We start from the raw sequence: 24,262 nt of genomic DNA, 5'->3' as shown, positions 1-24,262 counted from the left end.
CAACACAAACCCCACAAAAAACTAGACTGTGCAACACGAACCCCACAAAAAGCTAGAGACTGTGCAACACAAACCCGTACAAAAAACTAAAGACTGTGCAACACGACCCCCCCCCCCCCCCCCCCTAAAAAAATATGTATTCCAAATATCGAAAATAACAACAGATAATGCAGTACAGTATACATGTAGCTATATTATTTTGCTTAAAACATTGCACTGTAGTAATAAATATATAAAATTTGTAACAAGTCATATATTCATTGTGAAAAATTTGTCACGTAGAATATCTGACGCTTTTTAGAGGCAATCATCACATTCATATGGAAAGCTAACGATGTCGTCAATATGCACACAAGAAAAATCAACACCAGAGCATTTTGCATGATAAAAGGAGGAGCGAATCTCGCAACATATATAAACATCGTCTGTTTCAATTAAACACTTGGAACAAAGCCTGGAAGTAGTCGATTTCTCCGATTTCTTTTGATTTTTTGATAATTTTTGTTTCTTATTTTCTTCCGTTCTTTTCTTTTTCTCGTTTTTCTTCTCCTCCTTTTTAGCATTTTCCTCTTCCTTTAGTTTGCGTTTTAATTCTCTATCAATCTTACGCTTTTCTTTCATTTCCTGTTCATCTTCTTTCTGCTGTTTTCGATTCTCTAAAATTTTTATCATTTCCGATCCCGAAACGGCTTTTGGTAGTACAGTACGAGTTTTCCTTTTCTTGAGAGTCTTTTGTTCATTTGGAGTAACAAGTAGGAGTTCGAAAGATGACGAAGGTGCTTTTTCGCGGGAATATTTATTTGTTTCTTTGTGTGGTGTTACATTGACATTGCATGGATTAACTTGTATGATGGGTTCTGGATAAAGACAAGGAGGCTGATCATGTAATTCTTCAACTATTGTATGTGATGTTTCACATGAGACAGAGCCACAAATTTCAGATGGCATTAAAGCAATCTCTGTCTCCGCCTCATCAGCAATTTGTACGGGTTCTGGATCTAGAATGTAGGTCCCAGAACTGGACGACTATCAACTTGGGTATCTTTACAATTCATATCGTCGTCATTACCGAGATCCTGGTCTGATTTTGCCCTTGCAAATACTGCCGATGGCTCGACTTTAGATTTATCTACACTTTCAACTGAAAATGGATAAAGCCCCGTATGACGGAAACCTTTAATTGCTACATCAACTGTTGTTGCATTCACCCATGCCGACTTAAATACAGAAGCAAAGGTACCTTTTGTGACAAGTTCACCCGGATTTTTGAACTGGTAATCTCTCACTGAATCTCTCCAGTGCTTCTTCAAATGCCCAAACAGAGTAACATCACAAGGCTGTAATATATGACGGGCATGTTCGAGCAAACAGTACAATATAACATTCTCAGAGTTACAAAGCTGAGCTGTTTCCAGACTAATATGGCTAGTATGTCCATCCACCAGCAAAATAACCGGTCGCTTGACTTTTCGGTCCTTAATTGCAGTAATGAAATGATCACGTACCCAGGTGTAAAATAGTTCGGAATCCATCCAACCAGTCTTTGTCCGACCAAGTACTGTTTCTGTGAATCCTTCGAGTGGATTATACCGGAAACGCTCCCCTGGAAATACAAGCATAGGTGGTAAGTAGTGTGCTGTTGCACTCATACATGCAAGAACAGTTATCTATGATTTGTCAGCTGAACATGTTGAATACACATTCTTACTGCCTTTAGCAGCCAAAATTTTACCAGATTTTGGATCTTGCGGAAAACCACTTTCATCTGCGTTATATATGCGGGAAGCACCTTTCAATATATCTATTCCCTCTTCATAATTTTCCGTTAGGTACTTTGCAAAATCTTCGAACCACCATTTTATTTTTTGCCAAGATATTACTGCGCGTTCCTTACTAAGTTTCTGTGGAGTGCGAGTAGAAATCCCAGGATAGCGTTTCATGAAAGCATATAGCCAATCTTTACCCCGCAAATTATCTTTAAATGGGGTTTTCCGACCATCATGATCCAAAATTGTCTTCACCGTATACAGAAGTTGCTGTTTTGTTTGGCCATAACCGATTTTTGCCATATCTATGACCCAGTGAACTAGCATTTCTTCCTCACTATCATATAATACAGGATTAGGTCCTGATCTTGCTTGAAGACTAGATCTGCCATTAAGTTTGTCTATTATAGTAGTTTTTGGAACATTGTATTGTCGTGATGCGGATCGAATTGACATTGACTTATTTTCAACCATTTGGACTACATTTTTGATATCCTCTAGAGCATAATTTCTGTACTTGTTTCGTTTTCCCATTTGTATTTGAAAATCTGAAAGCAGAAAATGGTGAGATAAAGACTTATTTAAACAAGAAATTGTGCCGACGCGATAATAGTGCCATGTATATTATGACATATGGAAACTTAATCCAGGCGTGACGGATGTACAAACGGGACGAAAATTGGGTTTAAATGGAATTCACTTAAACTTGACGATACCCTAATTTTATCGCTATTAAAAGTATCTGTTACATGTATCAATACGATTTTATTTTGCACATGTACATACAATCATAGTTTTTTCTTCATGTCGATCGATACTATAATCATTAGCAGACCCGGTCATTTTGTATTTCATAAGAAAAGTTAAATGAAGGAAATCATCATATACAGTATATCTGGAATGTTACGGGACAAAGATGAAGCAAAAAAACAGACGGAAAAAAAACCAACCCTTAGCCACTGAGGGCATAAAATTACATACAAATATGATTACACACTTTTGAAAATACTATATAATATAAACAAACAATATATGGAGAGTTGTCTCATTGGCACTCATGCCACACCTTCTTATTTACATTAATACATGTACATGTAGCCAAGGAATTGTAAAAAGGAGAACAAAAAAATATAAATTTTAACAACCTTGACGGTGACCCAAGTGCACCACGAAAAAAACACAACAGAGAAAACAGGTAGGAGGCGGTGGACAGGGGGTGGATCCCTGGGATAAGGGAGGCGGGAATCGGGAGTAACCGAGAGTAAAAAAAAAGGGGGGTTAGGGGTGTCAGAACAGGGAGTAAAGGGGAGGGATTTTTTACCTCAAGTTGATATATAAGGAAGGGAAGTGGTAATTGCTACCCCCTCCCACCCCACCCCTTTTTCGGTAGGATAAGCGCCTTCGGTTTTTCTATTGACACGTAGACAGATTGCTATGATTTCGAGAGGAAACAAAATTATTTTGGACTATACAATATCTTTCAAAAGCAGACTGCATTTTGATCTTATTGCTCAAATAATTTACTTTAATCTCAAGCTCATTGAAAAAAAGTTTCGATTTTCTTATAAATTTCAGCTAGGTGTTTTTACTGAAATCATTTGTTGAAAGAAAGTTATTTTTTAACACATGTCGTAATATTTGTTTTTATCATGGCGAGAAGGTCCACGACTACTCTAATAAATTGTGTAACTTACTACTTCTTTGCGTGAATTGCAGCTAACCTAGCCTTCAATGACAAATATTTATTTCTGCAGATCTGCACGTGCAAAGGATGCGGAAACAACGCCTCGCGTGCATGAAATAGCTCCCGAAATGTAAGGTGGTCGAAAACTGCCTCCGGTCGAAAATACCCGACAATGCTCTATATCTTTGAATCAATCTAGTTGAACAATATATATCTTTGAATCTATCTAGTTGAACAATATATATCGTTGAATATATATGTGTGTAAATATTTGAGTTTAATAATAAAAAAAGCTGTGGCCAATATTGCCAATAAATCTTAGTTTTACAAGCCATCTCGAATAATAAGTCAATAAAAACATGCTTCGTTTTCTCTACTTCATATTACAAACTTCAGTTTTGAATCTAGATTTTCTTAAACATTCGTTTGTAAACTTTGTTCTATTGTGACAACAAAGTCCTTCTGTCGTCATGATAAAAAGATCATAAAATTACTATCTGAAATATACTTAGTGAGTACATACTTAACGTAGTTTCACTAAAATGAATACAAACTTTCCAAACTTTCCAAACTGGTTTTTGAACAATAAACTGAACTTGACCAAACCATTAGTTATTTTTATTGATGATAAGATATTTGTGTTTGTGGTCAATTACATCTCAATAATCATTTTTCTCTTTTTTTTTTTAACAAATTACCTGAATCTGAATTGGCAATTTGTTGAATTTTGTTTCAAAATTTCAGTCATTTAACAAAATGAAATGACTAGGTATTTTTAGTCATTTCATATAATGCTATCATGGTTAGGAATTTTATAAATTGACTGAAAATTCAGTTATTTTACAAAATGTCTAAATTTATAAATGCCTGAAACATGTATATAAAAATAAAAAGATGTGGTATGATTGCGAATACGACAACTCTCCACCAGAGACAAATTGACATATAGGTCATCGTGCGGCCTTCAACAATGAGCAAAGCCCATACCGCATAGTAAGCTATAGAAGGTCCCAAAATGACAAATGTAAAACAATTCAAACGAGAAAACTAATAGCTTGATTTATGTTCAAAACAATAATTTTTTTTAAAATGAGAAACAAATATGATATAAAGCAACAAACGACAGACACTGAATAATAGGCTCCTGACTTGGGACAGGCACATACAGAATGTGACGGTGTTGTTAAACATGTTTTCTGGCACCAAACCCTCCCTCCTAACCTGGGACAGTGGTGTAACACTACAACATAAGAACAAACTATAAAAATTAGTTGAAAAGGACTTAACTCATCTGCTCGATACAAAGCACATAAAAACCCTATTAAAAACACAGACGACACAAAACACAAAGTACAGTTCTGAGAGTACTCGTAGTTACTGAAAGCCAATAGCAACTGATAAGAAATCATGTGTCTAAGACTATTTTTACTGTCATTATTATTATCAGAGTTATTGTTACAATAATGAACCGTAGTTAAAACGACAACAAAAGGTTGACCGAACCATTGATATTTATTGTCCGCATCACCGTCAAAAATGTAAAAAGCCTTCAATTAAAATATTTATCTTTGCAAATTTTTTTTTATTGAAAACTGTCTCATGCCTTTAGATAAGTCCATCTTTTCAATATGTCGATTTCGAAAGTGCCAATAGGTTAGACAGTATAACTCTTTCTCAATTCTCTGGAATGTTTTGAACACGCTCTTTTTTAGTGCGTGTGATAGTCAAAAAGTTTGGCAGCGTTATTGGGCCAATCGAGACGTCTGTAAGTGAATGCCCCGGATAAAACATTAATTATGACCTTCTTAAAAACACATTTACTGCAATATTTATGTCAGCAATATGATTTGTCTATTTATGTTTAAAGTAAACGAATTTAACTTTTCAAAAGAAAGTAATATGTTAGTAATGATGGAAAGTGATACTAAAGTCATGCACGATATTAATCTCTCAATTAAAAGCGAATGCATTTGAAGACTGCCGTGAATTTACATTAAAAGTTGAATTAATAAAACTGCTCTCTTTTATAAAAAATGATCTTTTTCTTGATCAGCCTGGAAAGTTGTTCTTAACAATGTCATGTTGTTACTATATCTCATAACGGGTAATGCTATTTTGCATGTTGCATGTTGCGTGTTGCATGTTGCGTGCTGCGAGTTGCGTGTTGCGTGTTTTTATGTTGACTTAAAGGATAAAGTTAAATGACATTTTTTTGTACATTAGGGAAGTCTTTTCTTTCTTTTTTGTTTGTTGTTGTTTGATTTCTGTTTCAATGATGTCATTCAAAATTATATTACAATACCTTCATTGCAGGTTAGATGAATAGTGGTTTGATTTTTAAGGGTGGTTAATTAATTATTGAAAATCAATTATGGGTCCTGTTGAAAGAATTGAAACATCTTAAACGAGATGATTAAGAAATATGGACGATGTTTAATAATTAAATTATAGAATTCTCTGTTAGACAGAATAATGATGTTGATGGCATTGACGAAACACAAACAGTGCACGGGATATTGTCAGGCGTTTATGCAACCTCGTCATTAATCAAATGAGGAAAATAAACCAAAAAGATGGCCGGTTTTACTTTTCTTTTGCTCAGTAGAAAAAAATACAAAATACTTCATTATGTAATAAAAAGGACTGCTTTGTTTCAACAATTCACTTTTTCTTGCTAATCATTATTTCAAAAAGAAAAAGTTATTTTGCAACGTTACTTTCCTATTTATAGTATGCAACCATAAAAAAGAAGTTGCATTTGATGATTGGTCAATTTGTTGGATATGCCCCATAATGCATTATGATAGGTTTTTCGATCTGTATTTGTATAGGCAGGATCATTCTTTTATAGTCTCTTTTTATCTGCCTAAATTGGGGCGATCGAGTGCTTGACATATTGTTTAGACACTTTTTTGTGTTATTGAAGACCATATGTTAACCTCTACAACATGTCTTTCTTGATTTGCTATGTTGCACATTAAGATCGAGTCAGTTCCATACTCTTTTTACCACTTGTCATTCATATTACTAGGCTATGACTTTTGATAATACAAAATGAAATTCTGTCCTAATTGAAAAGTTTTAAATCGATCACGATTTATTCTGCCATTAGACTGACCGCGGTGGGTGTGCTTCTTCTTTCTTTTACAGCACTTGATGTCGTTATTGCGAAGCATATAAAGGTCATCGATTGTTGTAATAAAAGTATAGAAAATTTTAATAGCCTCAATGAAAATGAAAAAATGATAAATATTCTTTGTCCATCAACACAAAAACAGGTAGAAAGCATAGGTTCCTGTATTAAAAGTCATTGGCACTAAGGATAGGGGACTCATAATTGAATTTTGAACTATTTTCATTAGTTTGTTTAATATGATTATACATGCTTTTTTCTTCTCATTATGTTAATGTTGTTTTTGTCACAAATCGTATAAGTTGGTTTATATGGCAATAAAAGTTTGATTTGATTTGATTTGTAATACTATGAACAAGCTAAACCGAAAACGGTCGGTATCGATCTTTATTTGGTAAGTATATGTATGGTCTGGTATGCTTGGTTCCCTGCCTCGTTGACGTGACCTTACATCTGCTATTTGTGCAAATTGAATTGATCGTAATCGGTAAAAATTATAAGCTATCGAACTTATTGGGGTGATCGCAATTGGACAGAATCGATCTCGATTCATGTGGTAACAAGGTTTATCATAATTGTAACCTGAAAAATCTAGTAATCCAGTTGTTATATTCCACTCACTACGACCACTCTATCTTGGCCTCTCGGTTGACATGGTCGACAGATGGCGATGCCACTCTTGTGTAAACAATCAGTTTAAGGCGAATAATTTTGTCTAAACTTCCAGCTGAATAAAACGACATTTATAAGGGGTCCATGCATGGGCATTCTGCAGATATATTACCGGCTTTTTAGAAGTTCACTTACGAGGAATTAAACAGAAATCTATCATCATCAATCCCGTGTAAGTTGTTGTCGTTAGAAACATGATTGTGGCAAAGCGCGACAAAGGTAATTTCAATCGGATATTTAATAAACGTATATAAACATCATATTCAAGTAAACTTAAAACTTGATAGAATGTCTCGCTCCCAAATTTTTTTTTATTAATTGATAGACTTCATATTTAATGAAATTTGTATTTCTGATATATTTTTTTACAGTCCCATGATACCCCGAAAATGTATATAAAAAGATAAACCGTCATAATATTCAAATCATCATATGTTCTGTCAATAGATATCCTGCAAAATAAAAACTAAAGGTTCGGTTGAAACTGTAATAGAAGTTTGGACCACGGACTTTATACATTAATGCTGAACTTTCCCATTCCCATTAATTCCCATTATTTGCACATCTCTAACATATAAACACACGGCTATGAAATTAAGACTACATGAAGTGTTGCGACGACGACTCACAACTATATAGCACAGCTCGCACACTTCTCCTAGTAATGAACTTCTGATTAGAATACTAGTATACATATTGACGCTGTTAGGGTTACAAAAAATGGCGTGTTTTCCTCAGGAACAAAGTATGTCAAAGTGAATTTATATCAATTTATTAGAAGTACATTACTAAGAGAAGTGAACACTCCGCGTATATAGTATAGGCGATCACGTTATCCCATACTTCCAACTAAATGAAAGGAGATTTGGAAGGGATGATTATGAGGGTCTGGATGGTTTTTTTTTTAATTTCTATATTGTTTAAATTTTTTGTCATTTTTTTTTTATCTTTTTAAACATATTTACGCTTATTCTGTAATTTTACTATTAATTTTTTCTGTAATTAGATAATTTCTGTATTCTGTACATCGCTCATTTCTGTAATCAGTAGTGTATTGCCTAGTTATTCTTTCTACTTTTGCCTCCCATTATTCTTTATTCTTTATCAATTTTGTTTTGCTCAGTTTACCCATTCTTTATTTTGTTGGCTATTATTATCTATTCTGTATTGGCAATGCATGTTGGAAATCAATAATTCATTCAAAATACCCTTAAAGTCAATGGGAAATCTAGAGTCAAAATAATAACTCCTCTGCAAACACGGAAAAGGTTGATCTTTTCAATGTTTGTACCGTTTTAGCAAGGACGCTATTAATTATAAATTCAAAAGAAAACGTTCTGGTAAATAGAAACATTAAAAATAAATTGAAGAACACAAATGTCCATATGTTTTCATTTCCTCCTAAAATAGCAAACGATGAGTACAGTAGCTATAAGAGCTTTGTGTACAAGGTGTCAGACCACCAATTCACTCTCTCAAATTTAGAACGTATGTAAAAGTAGCCCTACTCTGACACAAAATAGTGCTTTTGATGTCATTGTTTACTTAAACTAACCAACAAATTTGCAGAAATGAAACTTTTGGTGAAAGAGAAATATATTTAGACCATTTTGAGCCAAAATTTACTTGTCTATGAGTTTGCATTAAAAATTGAGGATTACTGCGCTCCATAGTATACTAATTAAAGATTTCCTGAAAACCAGGGGTTAATTTTAGTAGTACTTGTCTTCCGCAAGGCAGTTCTTTCTTAGAAGTCTTTAAACATGGGTTGAAAATTGGCATGTAGAAAGGTGATACATGTACAATTCAGAATATACCTGGTTTCTATGAAGTTAAACTTAAGGTAAAATATTAAGAAAGCTGAGAATATTGCAAAATTAGGTTGAATAGATAGGGATTTTGAATTGGTGGTTTGAAAGGTTGCTATGCGAATAAATTCCTGGAGTACCAGCTTCAATTTATCTTTATATTTTTAAACTGCACAGACACAAATTTTGAAATCGTCATATTCATGAAAAGACAATATTTTTATATTAAAGGTTCACGTGACAAGAGTAGATCGGTGTTCTTGAAAACTTAGATGTTGAAACTATGTATGAGGGCCTGGGCAGGGTATTGGGAGCATGGGAGAGAGGGGCGGGAGAAGGAAGAGAGGGGTGGGAGAAGAGAGAGAGGGGGCGGGAGGAGGGAGAGAATGGGTGGGAGGAGGGAAACGGGATAGTAGGGAGCATCAATTGAAAACTCCATTTATAACGTATAGAACAGATCAGAACATATAAAAAGATAAACACTCATAAGAAAAAAATATCTTATGTTAACAATATTGGCAAAAACTAGCCAATACTCGAAATTCATATATCTGATAAATAATGCATATCGCGGATTTCTGTGAACACAGAACAACTGCTTCCATGTGGTTCCAGCCCCAAACCCGTAAGAATCCAATCCCCTCCAGCTCCAATCCTCTTTTTCCTAAGTTGTTTCGGCCCACACTATTATTGTAGTATTTTCGCATGTCTGCTGTTGGCTGAATTACGTGAATACATTTTAAAAAAATGCTAACAAGACAGGGAAAAACAGACTCAGATAACTACGGTTTGGTGCAAAAAAATATTATAATTATTGAGAACAAGTCTTGAAGACAAGAGAAGAATGTACTTTTTTTATATATATGTCCCGACCACAAATGTGGATGTGACATATAGTGTTACCCTTGTCCGTACGTACGTCACACTTTGGTTAAGTTCTCGGTTTAGGTCCATATATATATCGGAGAGAAGACATGGTATAGTAATGGTACTTCACCTGTGGAAGCATCTTGGGTAGTCACTAGTGTTCCACGGTCCAATAACTTTCAGGTCACTTCGACCTGTAACATTTCATGCTTCACTGACTCTGGTTAAATTCTTGGTTTAGGTTCATATCTAGGAAAGTACAATTTACGGGAGGGACATCTGTTGTCTTGAAGACACATTTTCTAGTTTTTTTTTATGTCCCGACTACGAATGTGGATGTGACATATAGTGTTACTAGTTATCAAAGGTACCATGATTATAATTTAATACGCCAGACGCGCGTTTCGTCTACATAAGACTCATCAGTGACGCTCAGAACCCTTATCCGTACGTACGTACGTCACACTTTGGTTAAGTTCTTGGTTTAGGTCCATATCTCAGGGAGTACACATGGTATAGTAATGGTACTTCACCTGTGGAAGCGTCTAATGTAGTGTTCCACGGCCCAGTAACTTTTAGGTCACTTTGATCTACATTTCATGCTTCATTGACTCTGGTTAAGTTGTTGGTTTTAAGCCATATCTCGGAAAGTACAATCTACGGGAGGTACACCTGTGGTCTTACAGACACATTTTCTAGTTTATTCATTTTTTTCATTCCGTGACATCATCAGAGGGTGAACATATCCAATGACCATCTGACACCTGTCAACCGACCCTGGCCCTATTTTTATGGTTTTGTTGTTGTTGTTAGGTCTTTTTATCAATTACTTTACATGGTAGTAAATGATATTTGGTGTATGAAATCATCCAATAGTGAACATTTCGATCTGACACCTGTCACCTGTCATCTGACCCTGACCTCATATTCATAAACCACTGACCATGTTTGTTTCTTGTGGATTGGTCTGTTTCTTAATAACTATACATTCTAGGTCAATGATATTTGGTATATGCAGTCTTTGGAAGGTGTACATATCTGTATGACACCTGTCATCTGTCCCTCATATTCATGATCTACTGACCAGGTTTATTTTTTGTGCTTAGTCTGGTTTTCATTTGCTACACGTATTCATGGTAGGTCAATGATATTTGGTCTATGAATTCATCCAAAGGTGACCATGTTTGTCTGACACTTGTCACCTGATTTATATTTCTGGTCAAGATACTGGTGCCGTATACATTATGGACAATGATAAGTTCAATGAACTGAACATTCATAGACACACATAACATGTTTCTGTCGAAGAGGAATTAAATGAAATCGAAAACGTCTTTGAAGCAGAGCTTGTTGTCTGTGATAATGCAAAGACACGTAGTGGAAGAAGAATTGGAACTCTTAAGTATCTTTGGGACTATTATTGATCATTATTAAAGTATATGTCTGGAATTTGTAACTTTACTCCCCTCAAAAGGTTAAGGACCACCTTCGTTTGAAATTGTTTTTTTTTTCAGCAGCAACAGTAGACATTTTTTTTTCGAATTGTTACAAAATTCTGCATACCAATGAACTCTTTGGACCATACGCTATCGGTACACATACATTTACGAATGTATTAAAAGGGGAAAGAAGAAAATGCCTGGGTACTAATATAAGGCTCGTAAGGTAACCATTTTTGCCCAATTCAAATTTGACACGTTTTTTTTTGTGTTTTCAAAACTGATGTAGGGGTTGATAACAAAAACTTGAACTATACTTGCCTGACAATTATTACTTTTCATGGACACCAAGAAAACTGTTCAAAAGGCGCCAATTTGATACCCAACTTTCCCCCTAAATATTTCAATATTGTAGTTTTAGAAAAACTCTGTAGATTTACCAAAAAAGTAATTGTTTTTATTATATTTATCATTTGTATTTAATTCACATGCAAAATATGTATATAAATAAGATGTAATGTCTTATCTCTGTAAATATGTTTGTAGTTAATATGAGATTACAATGCAGTTCAATTCATATTTGGTGTTATAAATGGTATGTGCACCCATGTGTGATCATGTAATCATTGCTGTGTATCATTATATGATCCTATATGTCTATTGTCATCCGTCCGTACAATTCGTCACTCCAAGCACTAGTCAATAAGAACAAAATACGACAAGTATACTGTGGGGTCTATAATTAGTGAGTGTCTGGAAGTCCTTTCATGTTCAGTATATGCAATCACTTCAAACATTACATCTTTGTTTCTGATTCAATGACCAGTTGACAGAACTCTTTTCTTTAGAAACTAAGTACATATAAGAATCACCCTATCTGTCTATCAATGTATCTCTTTTAAGCGCATCTCCTCCTGATCAACTGGATGGATATTGATGAAATATTTACACGGGAAAGTTCTAAATGTTAAAGGGGAGATACTCGTTACTTTAATATACGGCATTACTAATCTTCTAAGTGAAACTCTTCCTGAATGTTTTATGGATTTTAATGAAATGTATGTCGGAAAAGGTAAGGGAGAGATAAAGGGACGGAGAAGGGAGAAAGGGGGGGGGAAGGGAGAAGAGGGGCGGGAGCAGGGAGAAACTTACCCCCATGTCCAGCCCCTCATGTATATTTTAGGAATATGCTAAGGATTATGTGGAACACTCCGAAAATTGGTGACTAACTTGGGAGTTTCACAAGCTTCTAATGCAAATATCTCGATAAATAATGAAAATTAAACTTCATGCATTTGAATGTTTATTTCTAATAACAAAGTTTAACCAATATTTACGATTGTTGGTTAGAAATAAGTTTTGCTCAGTATAGTCACCGGCATCTTTTTACTGTTGGGTTTGTCGACTTTTTTATAGAAGAGATACTTTGCTATTGTTCTCGCGTCCTCGGTTTTGCCACTGAAATTTAAATAGCACAGAAAATTATGATCCTCCTTAGTCAAAAAGGAGGAAGACTTTAATTGTAATTTTTTATACATAATTAAGATCAGATTAGTGGAATAATATTTCTCAAAATGAATTAAGAGCTTACAAATTTTTATTCTTTATTTTGATCAGCGACCAACCACTACATACACGCTGTGCATTTCATTCAATGATAACAGCATTTTGACAAGCATATAGAACGTGTGAAGGCTAATGTGATAAAATATAGTTAAACCGTCTGACAGGTGTTGTTAAAAACCGGACTTTGCTTCACAACCGAACGACTTTGTTGATAATACACTACAAATAAACACCGTTGAATGACTAAAATAAGTTTGGAGTTATTATCCAGGACGTCATACACTTCATGAAGGTAATCTCTTATGATTTCTTTTCCACATAATACTACGTAGTTGTAGGTTGAACCAACAGTTACTCGAATTATTTCACTTCACATACAAATGACTATTTAAATCTTAGTTTTAGTTGACGAAGTAAATTCAAAGTCATGTGATGACCTTGATCAAATCCTCAATAAAATGTACACAAGCTGTACTGAAAAACGAAAATAATGAACTACGAGGTTCAACAGTGAAAAAGCATTACAATTGCGCGTAAAAATCATTACGTTTTGCGCAGCTTTTTATTACATTTGTGCGCATTCATTTTACAGATAAACACAGATAAATAGAAATAAGAAGATGTAGTATAAGTGTCAATGAGACAACTCTCCATTCAAGTATATATTTAGGTAAACACTGGTCAATTATACTTATGATTAAAAATAATTAATTATAAGAGGTAATTACACCATCCGATAGTTTTATACGATATATATATAGTTATTGTTACATGTAAACTCTTCAGGGCTTTCTCTATTAACGTTGTTTCTTCTTTATCAAGCAATTTACAACGAACTTTTATAGACCTAGCTGTTAATTTGGCTGTCGCTTATTCTTTACAACCGCACGGATTATCGACCTCTCAACTTTTCTAGAATCCGACTCATGTGCCTATTCACAGTTACCATATTCATCAGATTTTATAGCCATGAAATACCCTCAACTAACTGAGTGTTCTATCAATACCTCAGACCAATACAGGAAGTAAATATTCATCGTACACTTAATACCAACCCCTATTTGGTTCTGATTATCGACGCAAGTTGACGCAACTTTCCAAATTGAGTTAACTTATTTAATAAAGCAGTCACTATTCTCGCGCGCTTACGGAATTTCTCGTCATTACTTAATATAAATTTTTAGAATTCAATATGAACAAGATATAATTTTAAAGTGTAAATATATATAAAAAATTAAAAACCTTGGACATATTTATAAGGAATTATCTTTATGTTATATTATCTTTACTTATGTTACCTTAAAGGGACATTTGCTACGATTTAGACAAAAAGTTATTTTTTAATTTTTTAGGGGTTCAAACATTAAAGGGACATTAGCTGTCATTTCTTTTCACCGATTTGACTCAAATTCTCATATTTAAATTTGATTTATAACATACTAAAACGTATATCCAAATTATAAATAGTCTAAAATAAACAATTTACGATGCATGGACTCGATAATATTTATAAGCACTGCGTGCGTATTTTAGCCAAAAGCCATCTAATTAACCATCGAGGTGACCTCCGAAGACTGCCGACGGTCATATACCCGATATAAACATAAATATAGATATAAATATAAATCGTTTTTACTTGTATAAGAATAAGTTTTTGTGGATCGAATCAGTCGACCAAATGGTTTACCCTTGTTACACTTTCAATGTTGACATTTTTTTCCCTTTAATAGCAGAACACTCCTAGTTTATGCGTGACCCATCTCTTGCTAAAGGGTTGAATTGAAGGTCAATTGATTACGGATTCAATGAGGTCGAATTATTCACTTGTAATTGAATAATTCATCAGCGATGTTTCTTAGCCTTTTTAGACAAAATTCTGTTACTTAGCCTTTTTAGACAAAATTCTGTTTCTTAGCCTTTTAAGACAAAATTCAACCAAAATTTTTATTTCACTTTTTCACTTTCATTAATGATTGAACAAAAAAAAATCATATTTTAATTTTTTTTGTATCTCGTATCTAATGCCCCTTTAATAAAAGTGGAATATTGAAATAATATTTCTCTATTAGCAGTCAGTTTGGACCAATTTGTCAAAACAAGCTCAACCACATCTCTGATGTATTATTGGTTTTCAAGTCAATAATTCAACCTATTTTCAATCCGTATTCGTGCGACCTTTGATTGGCCTTTGTTGAAGATTGGTTGCGTATGAGCCAACAAATCCAGTGAATGAAACGAATGTCAGCTGAAAAAGTGAAATGTGGAAGGTAGCATCAGCAAGACCGATTTTGTTTATTGATTCAACCCGCAAAAAAAATCAGCCTTATACAAGTTATGAATAAACTCATCATAGATACCAGTATTAAACAAATTTGTACGCCAGACGCGCGTATCGTCTTCAAAAGACTCATCAGTGACGCTTGAAATAAGTTATAAAAGCAAAATAAAACTACGAAGTTGAAGAGCACTGAGGACCTAAAATTCCGAAAGGTTTTGCCAAATATAGCTAAAGAGTTCATGATTTAATTTAATCTGTTTGATTTTAATTTGAAACTAGTATCTCAATTGTTTGTTTTTTACAAACAATTGAAAGGTCTTTCCCTTAAAAGTCTGAAATTTGTAATGTACTTTTTACGACCTTTCATTAGAAATGCGACAAGCATACCTTTCTAAACTTTTCACTTTTCGCACTTAATGACCCTATGATATCGATTTAACGATTTCAGACAATGTGTATTGTATTCAATGCAACTTTTGTAGCTCTAAATTACGTTTAAGTATAAGTTAAATCAAATTTGAGAATTCAAATAAATTCGGTGGATATAAATTTGACAGTTTCTTTAAAATAAATACGCCAAATATAATAAAATATTGCAATCGTAAAAAATATTTAATCCCCAAATGTGCGCAGCTGTAATGCGCCCAAAAATAGATAGTGTTGCAGATTATTTTTTGACACCTCAATAAAAAATGGAAACTTGAGAGCAAGCTTAACGGATTAAGTTAAAATAGCAAAGACATTTCTTTTTCAATAAAATAGCTTGCAGCTATTTAAGAAGTATAAATATGACTGATCGTTCCCTTTCTTATATTTGATCACCTTTCATAAGTTGTTCTTTACAAGGTTTCTTGCGATCGACGTGATTGACCTTCGGTCGGCCTTGCCTGCCATAGTTAAATAATTAAAAAGTGATAGTTAACATCTTAATACTTTTAATCACTTTGGTGGGCTACGCCAATAACTCGTAAACTAAGAAGAAATCCCGGGATTGTGCAATGGAAAGAAAACAAACACTTTATCATTTTTATCAAATTTACTCCAACTCAGGTGTTTGTCGTGACACTTCGGTTATCGGGGCATTTCTCCAGATACATGGCTTTGTATAAATTTGTAAGCCTCTTCCTATCTTGTAATTCCCATACCCATCTATTGTCTTGGATGGATTTTATCTCTACATGAAGCTCATACATGATATCCACCGGCGTGTCAATCTCTCTGCCAATCATCAATTTATTTGGTATGCAGCCTGTCGTTTCGTGTACTGCCGTTCTGAACGCCATCATCACATAGGGTAAGAGCTGATCTCAGTTGCTGTGGTTTTCAACGACGTATGCGCTGAGCATCCTGATTGGTGTGCTGTTAAACCTTTCGACCATACCGTCCGATTCTGCGTTCCTGTGTTGGTTGCATGGTCTATGATTTATCTTTAATTCATATGAGCCTAGAACCTTAAGCTAACTTGCTAGCTGTCCTGAATTCTTGAAGTTCATTAATTATTGCAAGAAGCTATGGTCCGTTCTCACAATAAGTCCTTCCATACAAAAAAATTTCTAAAATGTTTGACAAAGTGTACGACTGCAAGCAACTCTTTTCGGATTACGCAATACCTTCGCTCGGTCTTTGAAAGAGTGCGGCTTTCATATGCAATAAATTCCTCCTTTCCGTCTATTTACTGAGACAGCAATGCATCAATGGCTGACTGACTTGCGTCAGTATCAGGTGTAAAGGGTTTCGTAAAGTTTGGATGCGCCAGTACTGATTCCAAGAGGAGCTTTGATTTTAATGTTTCAAAGAATGAATTCCTTCAATCAACAGATATGCTTGACTCTTTTTCTGTAAGCTTATGGAAGCATGTTGTAATTGCTGCAAAGTTTTCAATATGCCTCCTGTAGTATCCACACAGATCCAGAGAAGAGAGCAGCACACTTACACCGTTCGGTTTTGGCCATTTTTCGAAGGCCTTTATCTTATGGGTATCTGTGGCAACTCCATCTTTGCTTACTGCATGTCCTTGATAGGAAACCGATTTGGCAAAAAAGGGAACACTTCTTAAGTTTTAATTTCAAGCCTGCATTTTGAAGTCGTTGAAACACTTTCTCTAGATTGTCTATCATCTTTGTGAAAGTCCTGCCTACTACAATAACGTCGTCCAAATAGACTAAGCAAATGTTGCATTGTAACCCAGATTTACTCGTTCCATCAGCTATTCGAAATTGGCTGGTGCACATGCCAGCCCAAACGGCATTTTTCGGAATTTGAAAAGACCTCGTCTTGTGGCGAATGTTGTTTTTGGGGGGTCACTGTCTTCTTCTTCTACCTTCCAGTAACCTAAGCAGAGGTCCAGCATCAAAAACAATATGTTCCCGGCAAGCTGCTCTATGCTATTGTCTATGCGAGACAATGTCAAGTCTTTCAAACGACGAAAGTCGACTCAAAAAACGAGTCGACCCGTCCTTCATTTTGACGATTTCGATTCCGGATTACCATGGACATTCTTCTCCTGGCTCTATGACATTTGCCTCTAACCTTTTATCGATATGACGGTCTATTACTTTGCTTACTATCACTGGTGTTCTGCGAGCTGGCTGTTAAACAGGGAGGTTTGAGCGAGGGGTTACTTTGTGTCGCACATTACTCGTACAGTCGAGTTCCTGGTTTGACAATGCAAAAACAAGTTATGCTCCTGTAAAAACAATGTTACTGCTTGCTATTGCTCATTGGATAAGTAAGTTCCACCTTCATCGACAAGCTCGTGCAACTCCTTGCCCAAGGATTTGTGTTCTTTGCAGCTTTCGGTTTCTCCTGAGACTTCAATTATATTTGCCACTGCGCTTATTTCCCAAACAATTGTCCCGGTTTTGGTTACTTTAACATCATTCGTCACATTCAGTGGCCGTTTTGGAACGTGCTCACGTGCCTTAACACGTGTTCTTATTGATTCTATTATTCCTATATTTATGCTATCCTTTCAAAAAGATAGGCGAAAGATACCAAAGGGACATTCAAACTCATAAGTCGAAATAAATACTGACAACGCCATGACAAAAAAGAAAAGGACCAAAAAACAAACAACAGTGTACAAAACACAACATTGAAACATAAAGACTGAGCAACACGAACTCACCAAATACCGCAGGTGATGTCTGGTGTTCCGGAAGAGTGAGCTGATCCTGCTCCATATGTGGCACCCGTCGTGTTGCTTATGAAAGAACACATCCGGTAATAAGTCTAAATCGGTAGGTCACATTCGAAGAAAAGAGGACGGGATTGTTGTTACGACAATTGGAACATATCCGTCGTCATCTGTGAAACAGATATTCCATAATGGTCAACTCGTGATGGCGTCCGTAAAATTTTCGAAGCAAAGAAATGATTTTTAACTTCATCACTTGGAACTCGTGGTTTAATAGCTTCCTTGTGAGCAACAACTCTTTATCAAGGAAATCATGATAGGAAATGCAAGCCCTGGAATATCGTATCAACTGGGAGATATATACTCCATATGCAGGCGCTGCCTGAATATCACAGTGTAGATACTATTCTGTACGCTATCTGGAAGTCGCGATTTTCGAAGCGATGATTTCCAACTGGCTAACAGGACGGTTTTGCCTACGGTGACTTTTCACATCATTTGTTTACTCCTATATCTATAAAGTGCTTTGAACATCTTCAAGGTATGTATAGCATCATAAATATGAGTAACTGTAACAAAAAAATACATAAGAATATAAAATATACGTGTGCATCACACCAACTTGATAGAAAAAAGTGAAATCGATGGACAATTTTGCTCTCGTAGTACAAAGCAAATAATCTTTTAATGCAAATATTTGCATCAGTTTACAGTTAAATATATACTGTTTCAATATTCTTTTTGTATTTAAGTAGAATATTCGTATTTCCCATAAAAAACATGTTTTCCTTGAGGATCCTAAAATAAATTACTGTACGATCAGTCTAGAACTGACTGTATTCTAGAAGCGATTTCAGATTTTTTGACTGTATGACCAGTCGTGATATTGAAAAAGAAACAACGGCAATCTGAAGGTATATACGTGTCTATGTGATATTATGAACTGTCCAGGGAACTATAACGTGTAATTTCTTTCATCAGACAATACAAATATATTTCTGATGATTTTTGTAGACGGCATTTGTATGGGAACATATATTTGGAATCCCTTTTCTCCTGGATTGGACCCCCTCTCCATTTAAAAATGGCTGAAACCCACAATGTATATTAAGTCGTTTATGAGGAGATGCACTTACAAAACCGACGAAACATATTGTACCGGTCCAACGGAAAGACGAACTTCATTATCACTATAAACCCCCGCTTTACAAAGTGGTGTACAATTGAGTGTCAAAGAGACAGCTCTACATCCAAAACAAAGTGAAGGTACTGTGATCAATTATAGGCTACAGTACGGCCTCGAATGTGTGTAAATACATGCATTTTTATATAACAATTAAATCTGTGTGTTTGTACAATTTAAGTATAACGGAGGACATTTCTGAAACTTATATGTACAACAAACCTTCCCCTTATTTTAGCAACATTTAAACATCCTTATACGTAATGTAGTAAGTCGAGTACACCCCATCAAGCTAATACATGTTTCATAAGTTTTCAGGATGTGAATTTATTGAAATATATTTGTGTTATTAAGAAAAATGCCACCTTCTAATGTATCGTAAATAACTTTGAAATCACCACTAGAATACAGTGAAATAAAGACTGATCATACAGTTTCAAAATATACAAGCGAGACTGATCGTACAGTGAGAAATTCAAACAAGTGTAATTTTCTTATTTCTGGCTTCAAAGATCTGGTTGAAACTTTTACCACCACTTGAAATATACTTCATTTAGTTAATTACGTCTGGTTTTTACGTTAATTTGTACACTAAGAGGGTAAAAAGATTGTTTTTAGGTTCACCGACTGATTTTCCTTAGTGATGCACTTGAAAATCTCTTGATTAAGGCAAAGATACGAATAATGAATGTGCTGAATTTAATTCTAAACCATTTGAGAATATCGATGTCAGCTGAATTAATCATTAAGCAATGTACAGATGATCAACTTACCGTTTAATTCAGTATATCCATCAAATTTAAAATGTGATCCAAAAAGTTCTCGTTCGAAAATCGCGACTTCCGGATAGCGTACAGAATAGTATCTACACTGTGAATATTGCTACATAAAAATGGAAAATTCACAAGTGGGAAGCTAGATTATCTCTTTTGTCGTAAAGTTTTGTTCTCAACCGACCCTTGGTGTCAATTTCTAGATGTAAGTCAAGATATGAGGCAGACTTATTTGCATCTGTTGTATCCTTTTCAAGTTTGATAGGATAGATGCGTTCAACATAGTCACCAAACTTTGAATTATTAAGTGAGAGGACAGCATCTATATAGCAGAAATCGACGTTAAAGGAAAATGCTAGCTTCTTTTCATTATTCCTAAGAAGCTTTTGTATGAATTCAGTGTCAAATTAATAAAGCAACAAGTCGGTAAGAAGACGAGCACAGTTGGTTCCCATTGGAATGCCGATTGTTTGTTGAAAAACACGTCATTTAAACGTAACACATATGTTGTCAATCAAGATATCAAGCATCTTGATAATGTCAGTTTCAGAGAAGTTTTTACAAAGTACGATGTATCCCTCCGTAAGACAAGATACTTGTACTTTCGTTAACCAATCTTTTTTATGAAACAAAGGAGGATCCAACTCTTTTAATTTGCTTTTTAGTTTCGAATTGGGAAAACTTGTGTACAGGATAGAAGAGTCAAATATTTTAATACTACTGCAAGATGAAAGAGTCTTAGATTGTACCGGTATGTACTTTTTTAGTATCAACATCTGAATCACATCGCCTCTAGAATAGGTAGTTTTTTAGTATCAACATCTGAATCACACCGCCTCTAGAATAGGTACTTTTTTAGTATCAACATCTGAATCACATCGCCTCTAGAATAGGTAGTTTTTTAGTATCAACATCTGAATCACACCGCCTCTAGAATAGGTAGTTTTTTAGTATCAACATCTGAATCACACCGCCTCTAGAATAGGTAGTTTCGCGATAACTTGATGAAGCATCGAAGCCGATATATTTCCCACTGGCTATCGCATCATTCCATTGTGGTATGCTGTTGTCTTCGGCTGCTGATATTCTATCACACCTTATCTTTTCAAAATTTGCAACGAATAAGCGCTAGTTCTGCATCTTACGTATCGTTCTGAAAGTCTATATGGCAATCATACACTTTCATAAAGTCGAGGCCTAATATTCCTTTGATCGGTAGGTCTGTAACCAAGGCCTCTACTTCAAACTTTTCTGTGCCTAACTTTAAGCTGAATTTCCCATTTCCAGCAATTTTCAGTGCGGTACCATTCATCACCTGTGTTATTGGTTTTAGTTCAGAGCGGCCTTTTCGAGGGATTCTGTCAAACAGCTCCCGAGAAAATAAAGAAACATATGCTTTAGCTTCCTTGTTTGAAGCCTTGACTTCTAGACTCAGATTTCTTCTTTCCATCCGTTTTTGTCGACTGTTAACAAACAATGGCAAAGCTGTCCGTCTGTGCTTTTATTTGTCTTTGAATATTGATTTTTAAGCGCTCGGCATTCACTTTTAAAATGACCTTTCTTCCCACAGTTTAAGCACGGCATTTTGCTTTTCCACCCTGGTTTGCGTATGCCACTACTCTTTTCTGACATTTTATTTTTTAAATTATCCAGATCCTTCTGAAGTGCATCAATCTAAGCCAAAAGACTTTCATTAAAGTCATTATCTTCTTGCTTGAATCTTCAGTTTTCTCTTCAGCAGCACACGTGGCCTGTAGTTGACACCTGTCAGTATCATACTTTCTGTTCATTTTGTAAAAAGCTTCCACCAAGGAATCTAGAAAATGTTCCCTGGTAAAGGTTTCTTAAACCTCGCTTGGTGTTTTTGAGTAGCCTCTATTCACCAGACGTCTTATTGACTGTCCAAGATCGGGTAAGCTTTTTGTCGATTCTCCTTTAACTGTATTCTGCAAAGTTACGTCGGTTGCGGAATCGTTTGACGAAGTTCTTCCCTCTGTATAGGTGATACCGCTGGCATCGGCATCGTTTCTGTTCTGTCTTCTTCCTTTGTGGTTTGTGTCCCTTGCGTTGTCTGTTCTTTCGGTCGCGCTCCTCTATCATTAGTCTTTATGGTGGTAAACAAATCATAAACGAGGCACTCCGGGGGTTGATTCCGATTTGCCCCCACGCTGGCAGACTGCGTATTGTGCATGATATTGCTATGCACCGTCTGAATTATTTTAATCAATAAAATCTTTAACTGTTTTTTTTTAAGTAAATGAGCAAATGCACTTGTTCCCTGGCTCAGTAAAGTCTGCATTTTACCACTCAATTCTTCTTCTAACATGCTTATTTGTTGCTCTAACGCAGTAAACTCATTCATTTTTTTTTTATTATATATGACCAGCGCCTTGCTGAATTCCACCGCTGCCACCAAAAATAATGTCACGTACCGGGGGTACGGGGTAGGTTCGTACCAGAGTTGAAATCGAATGAATAAGTGGTCACCCTAAGATTAACGACGAACACCAAGGGCTTAAGGGCTTGTGGTCCTTAATAAAAGTAGCAAGGTTAAAGCGGTGAACAATGGATGCCAAAGAAGATGCCTTATTCCTCTACTTTTAATAAAGGTATACAGCTTTTCTTACAATCAATGCTCTAAGGTACTCTTCAAAGCCAATGCATTTAACAATGGGCCAATGCTACAAGCTTCAAACTTCAGCCAAGGCTTAATGCTACAACCAAGGCTTGACTCTGACGCCATTGCTTCTTCAGCAGCTACTTCTTTATGTAATTACTTTTAAAAACCCTTTTCCTTATTCAGGTACGTTTCTTCCTAATTTTACTTTTGAATTATAGTACTGATTCACACCTCTAATTATTTCTGTGTTTTGGTTAACGTTCGCCATCTGACTAACATTATTACTACGAGCACGGAATATAAACTCGACCTTAGACTCTCCCAAATAATAGTACTAACCCTTACTACGCAGTAAATCGGGTCAAAAGAAAATCAGCCATATTTCAATTTATAAACATGATCGTCAACGAGTTGGTTCACATTTGTTTGCTAAAATCCAACCCTGCATATGAAAGACACTATACAGAGACTTAATCGTTTTCAGAAAATTGTCGATTATTAAGTCAAAAGTATTTCAATTGTCAACGATATCTGTATTTACTCATTATGCATTTTCATACAAAATTTTAGCCATATATGACTAAAAACTTAGCCGAAATTGTCGTTTTATATGGTTAATCTTTATGATTAGGTAGTATTTAACAAGAACTACAATTAAACATAATACAAATGTATGTTACTAGTATAATGCAATAATTTTCCCTATATTAGCTATTGCAAAGCAATATGGACTGGTAATGGAGACCAAAAAGGGTCAAAGAGCAGTGGTTAGCTCATGAGTAGATAACTGGAACGATACCATATGTCTCCATTTTTATATTTATGTATAATGAAACACAACGGGTATTCATATCCGAAATCCGCGGAGGGATCCGAGTCCCGAGGAGCAATTAATGAAAAGTTTGTAACAGTTGGTAGGTAAAGTCTGGATTAAACTGGAATCCGCTCGCATTACGCTACACTCAAACAGCTGTCTATGAACAAAGTGTAGTAGTCAGTCGAGAACCAGCTTAAGTCTGGATCAGATTCCCTTGGAGTATAATTCCTCTGTGGGGATTGGATCCAGATTTTACTTATCCACCGTTACAAACTTTTCATTCGGATCCCTCAGCGGTTTCGGATCGGGTTACTCGGTGTTTGAAAGTCAGTTGAGTTTTGAAAGAAATAGCCGTAAAAGATTACCATTTAACAAATTTTATTGCTTTGTTCTATCATAGGATGTTTGGGCTGTAATATCCGACGACAAGATTTTAGAATTAGACAATGTTCAAGTTTGATTGCAACTACTGGCAATACACTAAATGTTCTTGTATATAGGTTTATATTTTAAAAACAAG

The 24,262-nt window shown here is 35.3% G+C and overlaps 2 protein-coding genes across 5 annotated transcripts in view; one reads left to right on the top strand and one right to left on the bottom strand.

The window, feature by feature from the left end:
• Positions 1-998: 998 nt before the first annotated feature.
• LOC127733560 (uncharacterized) lies at positions 999-2,609 on the bottom strand. The gene is made up of 2 exons (XM_052242905.1): positions 2,553-2,609; positions 999-1,667 (listed from the first exon to the last, which is right to left on the bottom strand). Exons 1-2 carry the CDS (start codon positions 2,607-2,609, stop codon positions 999-1,001), a joined length of 726 nt encoding a protein of 241 aa, XP_052098865.1.
• A 10,415-nt stretch (positions 2,610-13,024) lies between these two features.
• Positions 13,025-24,262, top strand: part of LOC127733138 (threonine synthase-like 2) — a 50,410-nt gene continuing 39,172 nt past the window's right edge. Inside the window, exons 1-3 of one of the 4 annotated variants that reach the window (XM_052242464.1) lie at positions 13,025-13,227; positions 20,971-21,056; positions 22,692-22,914. The gene's annotated coding sequence lies outside the window, so the exon portion shown is untranslated. The remainder of the gene's footprint in view (positions 13,228-20,970; positions 21,057-22,691; positions 22,915-24,262) is intronic. The other 3 variants (XM_052242462.1, XM_052242463.1, XM_052242461.1) reach the window with 3 other exon arrangements.

This window comes from Mytilus californianus, unplaced genomic scaffold (assembly GCF_021869535.1).
Source record: "Mytilus californianus isolate M0D057914Y unplaced genomic scaffold, xbMytCali1.0.p SCAF_3, whole genome shotgun sequence".
In the NCBI taxonomy this organism is placed as follows: domain Eukaryota; kingdom Metazoa; phylum Mollusca; class Bivalvia; order Mytilida; family Mytilidae; genus Mytilus; species Mytilus californianus.
Note: the sequence above shows the minus strand (reverse complement) of the source record. Positions and strands in the feature narration are given on the sequence as shown.

What these genes read in the sequence shown, in the direction of transcription:
- LOC127733560 (XM_052242905.1), bottom strand. Translation starts at nt 2,609, where the DNA reads ATGACCGGGTCTGCTAATGATTATAGTATCGATCGACATGAAGAAAAA. An exon ending in ATGAAGAAAAAACTATGATT is followed by an intron (nt 1,668 to 2,552) that starts GTATGTACATGT and finishes GACAAATCATAG; the next exon opens with ATAACTGTTCTTGCATGTAT.